We start from the raw sequence: 17,907 nt of genomic DNA on the forward strand, positions 1-17,907 counted from the left end.
GTGTTTTCACATATATATAATACTCGACTGGATTATATCAAATCTGAAAAGGAAAAAAAAAACATTTGCCGTGTAGACAAAGTGGTTTACAGTACCAGGTATTCTCTATACAATATATTAATTTTCTTGAGTTTCAATTGAACGATTAATGACAGAATTTGCAAGTTGCATCCTTTTAGAAAAGCAAAAGAAGAGATTAAGAAAAAAAGAAGAATAGTAGAAAGAACTGAGAGAAGGAAGAAGTGGCAATGGACTGACAAGGCTCATTATTCTCAATGAGATTTATAAAATCATATGTAAAAAGATTAGATACCACACCAAGATCATGCAAAAAAGAAATTAAAGTATATTAAGAGAAAAAGTTTAAAAAGTGACATCATTCTAAATTTTTTTTCCATTTTCTCCATTCATTGACAAATTTCATAATATGTGTTTCACCTTGGTGGTTACAATGTATTTTTCAATCCTGTACATATCCTTCAAAAGATTTTTAAACGCATTCATTGATAAACCAATTTGGAGACATCTAGCACTATAAATATATTGCTTTAGTACTAAAATGACAACATTATCTGTAGAATTTTTACAATTAGAGAGTCCAAAAATGAAAGATTCCTTATTAAACGAAAATGGAATTAAAAGCATCTCTAATATGGATTCAAAATTTGATAGGAATAACTGAATATTTTCACAGTCCCATAATGTATGAACTATAGTCTCAATTTCAGTTTTACACTGATGACAGTAAGGAGTGTCTACAAGGTCTATTTTAAACAGATATGGATTTGTGGTTAAAATATACTGATTAATTCTAAACTGAAGCCACTGCAATTTTGTGCTTCTGGTACTGATAAAAGGAATAATGTATTTTTGTCTCCATTTTTTATTGTCAAAACCAAAAATATCATCTGTGGCTATCAATTAATAGGACGTTAAACAAACAAATATTTTGAATATGTGCCTTTAAGATCATAAGCTGGTCTACAGACACATGAATTATTTAATTATTTTGCATCCATCTTTTTTCCACTGTATGTTAAATTGTACCTGATGCCACTACTGCAAAATATCATCAAATGCGACTAAATATAGGATATCCCCGCCACTTGCTTGTTTCTGACGGGTCTTGAGTTCAGCGCTCGCCCTGGTAAGGCATGGTGTGGGTTCTGTCCCCTGGCCAAGACACACCATAGTCTATAAAGGTGATGGTATCTGATTTGACCATCGTCGGTATATAATGCAACCGGGTGTGGTGTGCTTGTTTCTTGGTGTCTTCGACGGCAAAGTTCGGTCAGATAGCAATGTGAAAGAGTCAGACACAGCAGCCTCCGAGAACATAGACATATACACACCGGTACACATGGAAGGAAGTCTTTAAATGGCACAGGTTGTTAATGGGACGTTTATTTAATAAACTTATTAGATCCAAACCAAGTCGTAATAATGATAGTATGCCAAAAACATGCCCTTGATGCGGATCACACCTAGGTCACTGTGTTCAACACGATTTCTCGCTGCGGCGTCTATTTCCGTAATTCGTATAGCGCAGTTCGACCACTATATGGATGAGAATCACAAAATGTTTATCAAATATCAATAAATACAAAATATCACAATGTTCCTTGGTTCAATGGCTTCCAATCAAAACATTTCAATAAAGAGGCTTTACAAGCCGATTTTTTATAAAACTGCGAGACTCATGCGAACTGGTAGACTGCGGTATGTTCGTGTTGTGTCCGTCTTGTATAGTGGGACTCTTATCCTTTTTACCTTTTTCAAAGACACGAAGAGAAGACACCAAGCAACACATCTCATCTGGTCACATTATACTGAAAACGGACAAACCAGTTGTCCCACTCCTTTTATGCTGAACACTATTTGATAGTGGTATTTCACCAAAGCTAATGATACTGACGACCATAGACCTCACAATTACATTGCACACCCAAAAGGGGGAGCAGATACCTATATAGACTATGACGGGTTTCAACTGAGATAGAAACCATGCAAAACCTTAATAACAATTGTAAATGTTGAGCTCAGTGTAAAAATAATGTCATTGGTTGGTTGGTTGTTTTTTTTAGTCCTATTAACAGCAAGGGCATCGACACGGAGAATATCCTGTGTAATCTCTAACCATACCATGGGGACAATGCGCAACTTCAATCATATTTCTTTAAATAATCTTACCTAATATTTCGAACTCTTCACATTCATGCATTACGTACATGTAGTCAAAAATACCTGTATGACACTTTTTTTAAGAAAATCCAGAATCTAATAAAAAAAAATCCTCGGTTTAGTTGACCTGTCTTTATTCAAATAATTATGTGATATGAAAACAAACTATCTTTTTAAATGCACTCTTTCTCTGAAAAGAGGTATTGAATGTTTTAAATGGTGGTCAGTTTGAGGTACATTTAGAGGTTTAGATGATACATTTATGGACATTTGGAGTTTTAACATTAAAAGCTGGATAAAAAAGTCAAATTGTATTATCAATAACGACTATCAAGTTAGTTTAACTTAAGGATATATAATATTCCAATGAAGTGTGTTAATTGCCTGTTATTTTTTTTTAAATACCTATATATCATTTATATAAAGTAATTTCACATGTCACATATTTATGTATTTTTGTATGCTTTTGTCATGCGTGTTATAATTTTATTGTTTATGTAATTTATTCAGTTAAATCTTTGTATTTTTGGAAACATAGTAATAATAATGATTCGCATAATGTCAAACCTCTTCTATGCTTCAGTGCTATTTGTAGGTATGCCTTTGAGGACTGCATCGCAGTCCAGCAAATGGTAAAAATAAATATTTGTACAAATTACGCAGACATAACGCTATCAGCCATTTGATTCTCAATCAGCAACAGACCAGAGCGCATTCGAACTAAGCGCATTAAAGACCTATTTAGCCAAACATGCCTTCGAACTATTTAAAGCGCACTGACGACCTAGATAGGCCTAACACACACAGACAAAACAAACACATACATTAGTACACACGTGTGGTATAGACTGCCCTGTACAGAAGATAAACACGCCGGGACATTGTCTACTGGTCGGTAAGAACGCCTAGGTTGTATGAAAATATGTATGTCTATTTGTGTGTTGTGCTCTTCTAAATTAGCTTGGTTTACTGTCCTAATGTAGCCTGATTGTACATTATTGAGGTCAAAGTGAGAGTGTTACAATGTAGTGATATAAACAGCTGATATTTCACACGTGTACGTACACCATGTATGTAGTAGTTCTATTGTAGATGATATACAGAAGCCTGGACTATATTTTATCTATATATGATCAGCTACTGTACATAAAAAATATACAGTATCATTACGTTTGATACATCATGTGTACATAATGTATGTCAACGTGCGGATATATGTGCAAAGGACTGGATCAGCGCTACATGTTTTGCCACCACAGATGCTATTTCAAACATGACCCACATACGAATGCACTTACATGAATAGGTGTATTATGACAATTGTCAATGACTCAGGTAATCACACGTACATCACTCACTTGCTAGTTGGACATTATTGCAGTCTCCGTCAAACTTGATACCCCTTTAAGAAAATATAGTTCTTTGTTATGAATCGAAAAGTTCTAATTTCCTCACTAATTCAAATGATGAACACATATACAAACAGTAAATCATCGCGTATGTCAAACACTTTCAATCACATTAATAATGGAATTCATTACTATCAAATGCCGAATCATCATATTATGAAATGAATTATTGCTTAATACGGTCGCTCTAAATCAGATATATAAATATATATTATAAATGATTGGCTTGATCGAGAAACCGTACACACGTTAAGTGTCCCCGTGCACGTGATTGAAGCGTAAATACAGTCATTGATTTTGTCCTGAAATACCACATACATTTGTTCAGAGAGGACATTTATTGAAACAGAGAATATCGATCCCATCCATGGGTGTTGACATTGAGAAATGACCGAAAGATGAATTATTTAGTTGGTGTCCAGCGATATGTAGATATGGCTGAATCTTACATTATATATAATTAATTAGGACATGGAAACATGTCAAATGTCTCGGTATAAATATGCTTGGTCACTAGTCTCGACTGAGGTATATCTCGATGTGTTCTCTTGTGGTAGCGGAGACGATAGAGCTAGTCTAATATCTAAATGTAATTACAATGTACGGCCGATGGGAAAGTAATATGAGCCGTCCTGGTTGTTTGGGATCTAGATCCGTACATTTTGATAAACATTGTACCAACAACTCAGGTTATTCAGTGATGATATGTAAGCTAAATCGTATATGAAAATACCACATTCGCCGTAATTACCGCCCGTCCCCTCTTCTAGAGAAACAATTGAAGATATGAAACGCACTATCCCATTGACCAAGCGATGCTTTTCATCTAGGTGATGTTTATAACATTGACATTGTATCCCATATTACCTGAAATATATACATAGAGATTGGAAACTCCTTATTTGTCTTCGTTGTCAGGCTGCGGGACCTCCGGTTTATAGGCATTTTTCCTTCGTTAACTACTTTTACATGTATTCTTTTAAACATGTTATATCTGCATTGATACAACGTTTAAACATCATATCATGGTTTGATGTGACCAATCGATTAAAACGATTAATTATGATTTTTGAAAGCATTAAAATCACCAATTTTATCTGTTTTTTCGAAAATCTGACATTTAAAAAACGGAAGTCCATTTTGTTTTATGAAGTTAAAAATTATCTATTCTTTCCAAAATCGTACTCAAACCATCTGAAAATTACTGAACTTTTATAACATATCAATGCTATAATCCTGTATTAACTGTATCAACTACAGTTGTGTTTAAGAGTACATCTAAAAAAACCAAACCACATTCAGAAGTACATCTGCCGATAATAAAAATGGCGGAGTTGCCAATCTTTCTAATACATACATGTAATTCATGTTATTGCATGTATTGTTACATGTGAATCATGACGTAATGATGTGTTTCAAAGGAAATAAGGCATATACTATGTATATTTACGATGACATATTGCGATTAATGTGTCATGCGTAAAAGTTCAAATATACATGTAGTGTTTCAATTTTTAAACGCCCTGGGCCTTTACTACGATGAACATGGTAGCATGTGTCATGTCTGTTGCTTTACTGTGACGTCACTTTGTTGTTTTCGTTCATTTTGGAAGGTCATTTAGTGTTTTTGCCAGTTCGCTTTAGACTAATTTCATAATGGTTGTTTGGAATAAGTATAATAGCTTTAATGTAAATCGATCTCTTCGTTAGCCACAAGAGTTAGAATTATACCTGCAGCATTCTTGCGTATTGTGGAAGACTGGTATACAAATTAGTGTTGTGTCCTCTTGTATAGAGGACTCTTGGCCTTTTATAGTGCAACATCACTGAAGCAATCTGCCGAAGACACCAAACAACACAACCTACCACTTTACACCATTATACTGACAACGGGCGAACCAGTCGCCCTACTCCCTTTATGCCGAGTGCTAAGCAGGAGCAGAAACTACCACTTTTATAGACTTTGGTGTGTCTCGGCCAAAGAACAGAACCCAGAGCCTACCTCACAGGGATGCATGCTCAACAGAGGGCCAAAAGTGAGGTGGTGTCAAGGGAGACGTTAGAAAGAAAAGGAAAGATAAGATCCCAAATGCCGCATCCTCTCAAATTATACAAACACTCACACATACACAACATATACAGATGAAACCGTCCATAAATTATCCTAGCTGATAATATGAACAAAGAAAAGAAATGTACAGCATTCGGTTTGTTTGGATTGGTTTCTCAGGACCGACTTATTATTCTTGAAAAAAACCCATAAAAAACAGCCAGGTGCATACTTTTAAAACTCTAAAACTCTAGAGTGTCATATAATTTGAAATATTGAAATAAAACGATTTCCAATGGTATTTAAAACCTAAATGATAAATTTTAGATAAAAAGGAGTAACGCTATGAATATATGCAATATATTCGTATTGTATCGTATTCGTATTGCAAGCTCCGACAAACCGTTTCTACATGGCATGATCAATTGATGAGTTAGAGAGAAGAACAGTAGAATTGAAAATCCACCACTAACGCATCCTTTATAAAACAGTTTTTATCACATAACTGGCCCGTCCAGCTGTTATAAATATAGCAAGACGCATACGTAATAGCACTATTATGACGTCACATGTAGTTTTGAGGTCATAATCTATATATGACGTCGCATGATTGTCTCAGTAGATGGAAACATCGCATCCGAGCTTGATTTCTGCTGTTTTATATAGAGACGAAATTTAAATAATATTTTCTATTAATAAAAGTTATGTGATTAATAGAATCTTAAACTCGTGACTATGTGATATGAAATTCGTCAAACTCAATGGTTTTTTACTTGGTGAGTATAATCTATACATGTATCTGAACATATAAAATTTCATTATCTATTTGATCGACACGTTATTATACATTGTATTTTGATGAAATATAAAATAAGTTTGCATTGAAGTCTATATTCGTTTTAATGCACCAATAATATATACGACAAATAAAACAAAGGACGCCAGATGTACATTTTTTAAATATCATGCATTGACTTCATTACCGAAACACTTTTGATCTTTTGCAGTGACATGCCTTTCTTCCCGCGACATGACATTATGAAATACTAGAAGGGGCGACAGCGATATGGAAGAAGGATCCACACAAAGGCAGCCCCCGCCAGACGGTGGTTGGGGATGGATCGTGGTACTAGGTTAGTAAAGTTGTTGGCTGACCCCGGATAACGGGGTCTGGGATGGATCATGGTACTAGGTTAGTAAAGTTGTTGGCTGACCCCGGGTAACGGAGTCTGGGGTGGATCGTGGTACTAGGTTTGTAAAGTTTTTGGCTGATCCGGGTAACGGGGGGAGGGGTGGATCGTGGTACTAGGTTAGTAAATTTGTTGGCTGACCCTGGGTAACGGGGGCTAGGGTGGATCGTGGTACTAAGTTTGTAACGATGTGGGCTAATTGAGGCTGGGATGGGTCGTGTTACTAGGTTTGCAACGTTGTGGGCTGACCCCGGGCAACGGGGGCTAGGGTGGATCGTGGTACTAGGTTGCAATGTTGTGGGCTGACGGGGGCTGGGGTGGATCGTGGTACTAGCTTTGCAACGTTGTGGGCTGCCCTCCCCTGACGGTGCTTTGGATGGATCGTTGCACTAGGTTTGTAACGTTATTTGTAGGCTGTCGTCGCCTCACAGGGGCTGGAGGCGGATCGTGGTACGTTTTAAGCTGCCCCAGCTTGACGGGTCGTAAGAATTTTTGGTTGGTTAGTTGATTATATCTACGCCCTATTAACAAATAGGGTCACTGGTCGTGGTACCAGGTTTGTTACGCAAACTGATTGAAATACAGATCCTTATTATCACTACGTTGGATAATAGGATCTGAGAACATCCCATTAGGGGTCACGTCAAGATGACCTTCATAAATTGCCAATCAAATTGGCACTGACAGAATCTTGACTTGGGACAAAATAGTTTGAAAAAGCTGTCCAAATTATTTCGTTTATGTAGTCATCTCGCTCGAAATGGACAACAAAGCTAATTGTATATGTAAACTGGGGCGACAAGACGTTTTCAATTGATATTGTAAGGTGTAGAAACTACATTTGCTCTGAATTACACGTGGTATAAAGGTCATCTGGACGTGACCCCTTATGGGATATTGTCAGATCCTCTATTCAACGGAGTTGTTATAAGGGTCTGTGTTTTAATCAGATTGGTTTGTTACCTTAACTATCCAAGCTAACGGTGGCTGGGATGGATAATGGTACTATACTAGCAGTCTAGGCTGCTCCCAGCTAAGATGAATGGACGTAGATATTGGTACATTCTAACCCGACGGTAGCCAAGGTTGGATATTGATACTATTGATTAACGTTACATTAACAGTCAAACTCATTTAAGGAAGGTGTTCCGTGTGTGCCATGCGTGGTTTGGGTAACAGTAGTCTGTTCGTGTTTTGATTTGTTTGTAATACTGGAACTTTTCCCCTTTTTATTGTGCTATCTCGGTGAAGTATGCCTCAAAGACAATGATTTTTTAACAGCCAGAGTCGTTTAAGGACAGCCTCTCATACGTACAAAGAGTTTTTATACTATTATCTCAATGAAGTATGCCACACACCACCCAGTTACACCATACCGACAAAAGACAAACTAGAGCGTTAAATAGGAGCAAAAACTACCACTTTTATAGACTATGGTTTGTCTCAGCCAGGGGACAAAACGCAAAGTGAAATAGGAGGAGAAAAGAATAGATACTAAAGTAAGTCGTTTTTTACAATAATGTACTATGGGCAGCAGGCACAATTCTAATATTTTACCTGTAAAGCAGGCGTGTTTATTTATAAAGAATTCTCGCTTGACAAAACACTTGAAAGAGTAGTGATTTCGATTATTTCAAAGACGGTTTTCTTTTGATTCTATTGTGCTATCAACAACTAAATTTTATGTGATAAAGAATTGTGCCAACAGAATTTTGATATGTGAAAACATCCCATAGTCGTGTTTCAGCTACCAATAATTTTGTCTGACAAACTATAAGGTAAAATCCATATGTAAAATCAGAGAACCTATCAGATACAACGTACCTATAAATATAATATAATGAATACTTTTATGTACCATAGGTGTATGACAGGGTGACTGTTTGATCCACAACTAGTATACATATACATGTAGTGTTTGCTTCGAAAACCTATGTAGTATACTCATTATTATCATTTATTTGTTACACGCTTCCAGTCAAAACTTGCAAAACACATATCTATGAGTTTAATGTTTTAAATGATATCGAGAAATAGTAATCAAGAAGATTGAAAATGGGTTTTAAGGTAATATTTTTAAGTTCGAAATGTTTGATTTTAATAATTCTTATTTCGGTATGTAATATGATTGTTAAAACAATACAGATGTACAATAAAACAGTCGTACGGAATCCTCATCGTGCAAAACGACAAATTGTGAAATATATATATTTTAAGAGAGTAGAGTGTTAATTATAGTTTTGATATAAGATAAGATAAGTTTTATTATAGTGTCACAGATATTAAACAGTAATACATCACATTAAATATGTACATATGAAATAATTTCAAATGTCCAGCCTAAAAAGACTTACGAGACACTGATTAAAAAAGTGCATTAAATAAGACAACATACCAATATTGCTATAAGTATCATCATTATCATAAAAAGGAACTGTCGGTATAATCTGGTCATTTATAATCTAAAATTAACACATATATAATTTCAAGTTACACTGTAATCAAATTCATAATAAACATGTCCTTCTACGACTGACCATATCAAAAATGACTACAATTTTTCATCATTGATATCAATTTATCGATATTACCTAAAGTGTTATTTTTTTGTAGAAATTTTGCGTAAGATAAAACAATTTATGACGTAGGTCAGAATAAAAGTCACATTCGATTAAAAGGTGAGTCTCATCTTCTATTTGGTGCGTAGTATTTATACAATATTTACATGTTCTGTCTGCCAGTAGTGGAAGCGACGATTTGGCGATTTCCCTGTCTCAATGGCGAGGGGAATAGGGACAATATACGTGATTTGTACATTACCTTCGTTTAATCTGTGTTCCAGGGTTTTTTGGTAGTACCTTTGTGATGGTAGGGATAGCCAAGTCCTTTGGTATCCTTCTTCAGGAACTCGTGGTGTACTTCGACACAAACGTTGCCATGGTAGCCTTAATAATGGGGGTAGAAGGCATCGTCTTTACGATAACAGGTAAATAAGTGAGCTGTCTAAGAGAACAATAAATTTACAATATTTAATTTTGTGTCAGAGAAATGTGAATTCTCTCACTTGCACATTTTTGCAATAATTGCTATCGCGAATTAATGCACTTGCATAAGTTCATGTTGCCATAGTAAACATCGTATTTTTCGGTTAACAAGTGAGCTACACGTTCTATGTTTCCTATTGGTATGTGTGAAAGTTAAACATACTTTATATTTGCTAATATACTTTATATTTGCTAATATTCGCTAGGAAGTTTTTGATTTCGCAAAACTGGCGGATTGTTCCAAATTCGCGAAAATTTATTTCGCAAAATTTATCAAAATCATTGTTTTTCGTGTTAATGACGATTTCAAAGCTTATAAATATGATGCCTGAAAAAGTTCTTACTTACAGTAAATCGCGAATTTTCCACACTCGGCATTTAACAATTACACAGTCGTCATTAAAACATCATAAATTCATAATTATCTTCAAAGCAGCGGACGGAACCGCATTTTGTCATTATCGATCTTGAGTGTGTCTTGATAAGTGAAAGACTGTCTTGAAAATTTGACTATATATTTTATCTACGCGAATGGGATTACTTCCTTGTCCATTTGAATTTGCCTTGCCCCAATAGTACTTTATAGAAAGACTGTTTATACACATAAGAATCTTACAAAGTATGCTTATTCAGCGATTCATAAACTTTCATTTCCATCAGCTCCTTTTTGTCTGGCGTTCGGACAGCACTTCTCACAGAGGTTGGTAGTGATGGTGGGCGGAGTCGTAGGAGGAGTGGGCGTGGCTCTGTGCTACTTCATGGTCAGCATAGAGTACATCATATGTATGTTTGGCATCACTGTTGGTAGGTTACCTGATATATTCTGTATTAACATATTATAGTTATATGTACTTACGGTCAGGTATTGATTGTGATATCGTGTGTTTACAAGCGTATCGTCGTATTTGAAAGCAACGCGAATTTCCCTCACAAAATACATGTAATGACGCCACAATGGATAAATACCCGCAAGAGAGGTAATTGTAATATACCATTACCGTATATATGAAAAACAAAACAGGATGAAATAATATAAAATAGAGTTGTGAAAATGCTGACAAGGTGCAGTACTGCCAACTAACTCGATGTCTTCGGGTTGACCCGTTCTAAAGACATTTTAGAATATTCAAATAACCCTGTTTTCAGCACCAGTACCAAATTGTCAAATTAGTATTCCTTGCAAGTGAAATCAGTTGTTGTTTATATAATTTTTATCATCTCAGCTTATTACACCGATTTGATAATTTTTATAGTAGAATTGTTTTCGTTCGGATAAAACGAGAAAATCATATTAGCCATATCGCTTGATCAGATAATTAAATAACGACATGTTGCTTATTTCAGGTTTTGCTAACGCTTGTCTTTTCGGCAATGGTCTAGTGATTGTAGGATTGTACTTTGAGAAGCGTCGGTCGCTGGCCACCGCTCTAGCTCTGACAGGAGCCAGTGTTGGCCACTTCGCCATCCCTCCAATCCTACAAATACTACTGGACAATTACGGACTACATGGGGCATTTCTTCTTCAGGGCGGATTCTACCTAAATATCGCATTCTTTGGCTCGCTGTACAGACCAATTACAGACATACATAGAGGCAGTGCGCCACAGAATGATGGGTCAGAAGAAGAGACGATGTTATCAAACAAGTCACCAGATTCTCCTCGTAAAAGATTCCTTAAAGACCCGGCCGATTTTTCTCAGTCACATCATATGTTAAATACCTTACCTGAAACATTAAAGAAGCCGAGGATGTCTTTAAGTACGAATGATATTAGACTTGACCTCAAACTGGACGTTAGCAAGAAAGCGAACCGGTTCGCCTACCTATCGTCAGCAGGAAGTCAGATGATGGGCTCCGTTGATAGTTTGGCAGTCGTGTTGATGGCACAACCTACCGAACCGGTTCAAAGTGACAACGATACTCAGGGAAGCAAGAAACCGGCTAGGAAATTCGTGTTTCCGAAGGTGTTTCATTGGACAGTGTTTAAGATGCCCGTGGTAATCATGTATACTGTTGTGATGTTTGTGACGTTTTATGGATACTTTAGTTTTGTTATATTTATGCCGGCGGATGCAGTGTCACGTGGCGTGTCGAAATTTGAGAAAACCTGGTTGGTGTCTTTTTCCGGCATAGGGGACTTTCTTGGTCGGGTTCTAATAGGGTTGATCGGTGATCTCGGCATAATGAAGAGGTACAAAATGATGTCTTTAGTATGTGCCTTGTGCGGAGTGAACATCATCCTGTTTGATTTTGCCACTTCGTTCTGGTGGATGGGAACCCACGTGTTTCTGTATGGTGTATTTGGAGGAGCATACGTGGCCATTAATGCTGTGGTGCTAATAGATTTGGTGGGTCTGGAGACGCTACCCAAGGCTCTGTCGACTGTACTCTTGTTCCAGGGAGCAGGAGCAGCGGTCGGCCAACCGATTGAAGGTACGGAGATAGATGATATGAAATTGCATGCATCTTCAATCTCCAGAGATTTATACTATTTACTGTCGTTATATCTATCCCTCGTATCAAAACTGGAAGCTCTGAGTGCGATACCTTATCTATAATATGAGACGCAGTAAATGTGTACATACGAAATTTGTGCATTGAATAACGGGATTGAAGCTGGCCTTTTACATGTATGTTATCTCTTTAAAAGAAGTATCTGTAGGTCTGTAATTGGTCATTTTTTTATTCTCCTGAAATGCCTTCAATGCTACTTTGTCGTACATATATATTCCAGAGATGAATATTATGACAGTGATAGTAACTATATGGTCATATAGTTTCATATTTTTCTTTGTCTCTAATCAATTCACACAACTAATCAGAGTTAGTTCCCTTTTTTCTGTTCACATGGCTTACTGTAAAGAACATCGCAGTACATGTATCACGGTACTTGTTTACATTTGTCATATAAAGAGACGTAACTGTTAATTACTGATACTATGATTTTTTGTTTAATTCAGGTGTCATCCGGGATTGGACTCTGTCCTACCACGCTATAAACTACATGAATGGTGCATTCCTACTGATGGGAGGCCTTCTTCTCATCAGCCATACTTTACTCCTCAAGGCGTGCAACTCATCTAAATCCTCACAGAACGGCAACATTCCAATGATAGATGTAACTGTTACTAAGGGGGATGAATGACGACATATACCTCCGATAAAGGAGTGGGGAGGATTGCATCAGTTCCTAACTGAAAAACAAGGGATGCCAGCCGAGTTCAACAGCTGAAGAATGGTGTTAGTCATGACAATGGCAAAAGGGTAACAGCAGACATCACCTTAAAAAGATAAGATAACTTAAGACAACATCTGTAAAAGGCGGCGAATAGGGACAAACAATCAAAAAGGAAAGGAAACTTGAAACAATGTGAACAAATTAGGAAGGCGGACACATGACAAAGGATGACGAGGAAAAAGAAGATTTATGACGGGGAGAAAGTAGTGCGAGAAGGAGTGATATTTTATAACTAAGCATGGCGAATGATGTAAATTGGTTTATTGGGGAACATGTTATGCTATTGTTTTTAAGAAAATAATTGTATTTTCTTTCATACCTACACGTGTAATACTGGCTGGTCTAGGGCAATACACTCATGTCGCCTGAGGCTGTATTGCATGGCTACCCATGCAATAAAGCCTCGTGACGTCACGGCGTCAACAAAATCTCTATTTCCTCGGTAAAATTTTAACATTTTTTTCACAAAATTGACTGGTTTTACTATAAAAGATGCAAGCAACGGAATTTGTGTTGAAAATATCACGTAATTTTTCATGTATGGAAATTGACTTCCAGTCGTGGATTTCTTCGAATTTATTTCAAAATGGCGGGATATTATAGTTGTAAAATTGCAGTAAAACGTCGTGGTTAAAAGAAAAATACTCTTTCATAAGTGGATATGAAGGATAGGGATATTCTACCCTCGGGATCACAAAATGTTGCAAAACCCTCGGCAAGCCTCGGGTTTTACTACATTTTGTGACCCTCGGGTAGAATATCCCTATCCTTCATATCCACATATGAAAGAGTCTTATAGTATGTTATACTTTGAAGATATGTAATAATGTGAAAACAATATGTATGACACATGTGTAATTGAGGATAATTATTACTACCTTTAGTACACGATGTTAAAATCATATTATGTCATTGCAATATAAATTGAGAGTTGATTCTCTAAAGTACCAAAACTGCCAAGGAATATATTTATTTTTCAATGTTTTAGTTACTAGAAATATAATGAATGCATTTTATTGTATCTAGTATTACGGATATAGTTGTTTAAATTACTACATTTTTTTTTCATCTATTTCGTTATAATTATAACATATTGTTAAGCCAACTTACTTTCAATTGCAATTAAGTTTGGTGTATTACGCGTACGCTTAAAATCCGTGAAAATGAAATCCGCTTCAAGTGCAAAAGAGAGTTTTACATCTAAATCGCCGTGAAAAAAGTTTTTGGAAACGACAACCCGAAATCAAGTTGGTTTGCATTAGTCTAATACAATTTAAGTTCATATTGTATATTGTTTATATTCATATAGGTTAACGATGTGATAAGTCCGTATTTTATGTGATATACTGTATCTGTATGCATATGCGACTTTATAGAATAATTTCAACATAGGATATGTGAGAGACATATGTTTCTTATGGCGTAATATCCATAAGTGATGCATTGTGGTATTTGATTACAAAACATGCTTTGTAAGTCCAATGTATAACAATATATCAGGGTAAAATGTAATTTTTATATGAGAAAATGACAATTCCTTTACCTTATGCTTTGTTCACATGAATAATGGTGCTTTAAGTAATTTATTGTACTTGATTATCGTTGTTTTAAAATAATGCAGTATTCATCTATTTGTCCCTAAACCTTTTTCAGAGTATTCCGCTATTAGAAATGTTTAACTTTTTAACGTTTTTCTTGGTTATGTTTGGAATACCCATTAGGGATTTCTGTTGTTACCTGTTAGTGTCATCATTGTTTTATATGACTTACCTTCCAAATACTTGTTCCATCATCCCTGATACTCCAGAGGTTATTATCACTTTCGTTGTACCCAACCCCGGATGATGTCAGCAAAACTGAAGATAGTTGGGAGGAGGTTTAAAAAGAATAAAAAAAGAGACAGTCTGATTTGATGTAGCACGCAGGGCCTTCAGTTTTAAAATGCTTTAGCATAGTCTAGGTGTGGATATAATGACAGTGATAGTAACCCCTGGAAAATAGAGTTTGGATCGCTATTTCCCGGTTTTCTACGATGCTGATATGCACATCACTATTTCATTGTTTCGTTGTATGCTGGTTCTTCATGTTTACATCACAAAAGGATGTTAATTGTATTATCTTCATGATGCTAGTCCAATATCCTCTGTTCAGGTACGATACTAGACAATCTTATTAAACCACTGGCTCATGTTATTACTTTTAACCAATATGTTGATCATTTCACGATATCTCTATTCACGTTACAAATTTTCAATTTCACAGTTTAATCTTACCATGACGTTAGTTATTTCTTAACGATGCGTCAGTCCAGTATGTCTTGCATAAATACATGCTTATAAGTAATTCCTTTTGACATTTTCTATGGGCTTTCTCTTCAATGTTTTATTCATGTTACCTCCTTTATATGACAATATATTCTATTGTATATTATTTATGATTTTGAGTTTTCTTTTTATTATGCATATTATTAGCCATACTTTTATAATTTACCAGTAATTTTCATACCAGTAGGAAATCGAAGGTTTGCTCAGCTGTATCTCTTATTTTCCGTTTTTCAATTTTGTACAGCTAGTCACACATCTGTCGTATCGCGATAAATACTGCTGTGTTCAAAGAATATTTTTACTTAGTCTTATATTTTGTCATTAAGGTAATATTCTTAATTCTGTTTAGCAAATAGCCACCATATAGGTCCCTCTTATATTACACTTAAAATACCAACTACATGTTCTACTATTTCCATGCCTTCTAATAACTGGTTTTGTTTCATTGGTTTATAAGCCAATTCAATAGATACGCATTCTCTCCTCACAACTGATTTTATTCATTTTCCACACATCCTTATCTTTAAATGTCAAAATACACTTTATTAAACTCATTTCCCTCATGCTTTACTATTCATTACGTTCCTCAACATCCTATATATTCCAGGGGTTACTCTCACTGACTTTATATCCCACCCTGGACTAACTCATAGTAAAACTGAAGGTGCATCAAAGGAATTGTATAACGGTACACTATGGTTTACTGTATACGTGGTGCTTTGAAGTTGGACGTCGCTCGCTCTCTCTGTAGTCTTCAGCTGAAGTCATTGTAGGCCTGTAATTGTTAGTTTTCCACTGAACTTACTCCACTTTTAGTGTAAGATAGCCCAGGGGTGGAGATAACATCAGTGATACTTACCCTTGGAGTATCGAGGACGGTTCTTCAAATGCTCTGTATTTAATCTGATTAAAATACAGATCCTTATAACCACTCCGTTCAATATAGGATCTGACAATATCCCATATGGGGTCAAGCTCGGATGACCTTTTACCACGTGTACTTTTCTTCGTCAATTGATAACGCTATTTCGTCCCAGTAAGCATATACATTTAGCATTGTTATGCACTTTGGGCGAGATGACTACGTGCACGAAAATAATTCGGACAGCTTTTTCAAACTAGTTCGTCCCCAGTCAAGATTCTGACAGTGCCAATTTGATTGGTCATTTCCAAAGGTCATCCTGACGTGACCCCTAATGGGATGTTGTCAGATCCTCATATCAAACGTAGTGATAATAAGGATCTGTATTTTAATCAGATTGCTTTTTATTGGTATTATATTTTTGATAGTTTGCATAATTGTCTCTCTTTATAGGGCAAAAACTTCATTCTTATCATATAATACTTTAAAGTCGTGTCATAATATACAAACTGACTTTCTATTAAGATGTAGAAAGTATCTGTTTAAGGCCTAAGTATTAATAACAAATTGTTCTTGTTCGTTTTGTTGCTATATGAAATATACAAATAAATATATATTCGTGACAAAATGTTTTTTGTTCTTTATTTATCATAAAGTAAGATAGGAAATAATCGCCGTGGTCGATTGAGAGGCACGTATAATCGCTTTCATTACTTAACTACCATCTAATATTGTTTAACGTAGACCGTCCCTTCTGTGACATCATACGTTTGTAACGTCGCTATCCGGATCCTGGCAAACGTATTTTATTTATCCGTACTCATCTATTATAACTCGTTATTCTGACATTCGAGCAAATACTCCGTCTGGAACCTTTCTACGTGTTTACATGAAGTGTATCAATCTAAAGGTGTGGCAATTGGTAAAAATAGTACAATTTTGAAGATTCCGTGCATGAACTAAAATCCAAGAATCACAATAGTCGCTAAACAGTCAGATGGAATACTGTACACATGGACTTACGGGACCCAAAATGAAAAACTTCACGTCATTAGTAACAAATGAATGACCGTTATCGTTATAACTGTATACCTATCTTTTTTGCAGAACAGAAATAAATTTACACAGTAGATGGATGCCGAAGGAGTTAAGGAATAGTGTGGTGTTGAATGGAAACATAAGAGTTTCGAGCTTCAATAGGCACTCTTCGTAAGATACCGGTATGCTAATTATCGTCCGGAAACGGACAAACAAAATACGGAAATAAATTGCTTGAAAATATTTTCATTTCATTTTATCAAAATATTCACTTATAATTTGAAAGAGCTAGTAGCTTGAAAACTGGTTTGTTATATTTTGTATACTAAATAAATAAAATCATTAAGATATGTAATTATTGTTTTATCTTGTATTCTCCAATAACATAATAAATATAGAAAATTAACCAGGGTAAATGAATAACATAAAACATTGAACATTGCTACGGATTTGCCTATGCTAAGGTTTTCAGGCCAAAAATTAAGGGTATTAGAAAGCAAATCGGTCATATTTTGAAAAATAATACGGTGAGTTATACTTTTTATTGGTTTTTGTTATTGCAATAAGTCAA

The 17,907-nt window shown here is 35.6% G+C and overlaps 1 protein-coding gene across 1 annotated transcript; it reads left to right on the top strand.

Annotated features, from left to right (window-relative positions):
- The first annotated feature begins 2,289 nt into the window (after positions 1–2,289).
- On the top strand, positions 2,290–16,916 carry LOC138307458 (monocarboxylate transporter 12-like). Its single transcript, XM_069248217.1, has 6 exons — positions 2,290–3,076; positions 6,648–6,773; positions 9,673–9,816; positions 10,535–10,678; positions 11,219–12,307; positions 12,835–16,916. The coding sequence occupies exons 2-6, from the start codon at positions 6,707–6,709 to the stop codon at positions 13,017–13,019; spliced, it is 1,629 nt and encodes a 542-aa protein (XP_069104318.1). The 5' UTR covers positions 2,290–3,076; positions 6,648–6,706; the 3' UTR covers positions 13,020–16,916.
- The last annotated feature ends 991 nt before the right edge of the window (positions 16,917–17,907 follow it).

The sequence above is a fragment of the Argopecten irradians genome, chromosome 14 (assembly GCF_041381155.1).
Source record: "Argopecten irradians isolate NY chromosome 14, Ai_NY, whole genome shotgun sequence".
Taxonomy (NCBI): Eukaryota; Metazoa; Mollusca; class Bivalvia; order Pectinida; family Pectinidae; genus Argopecten; species Argopecten irradians.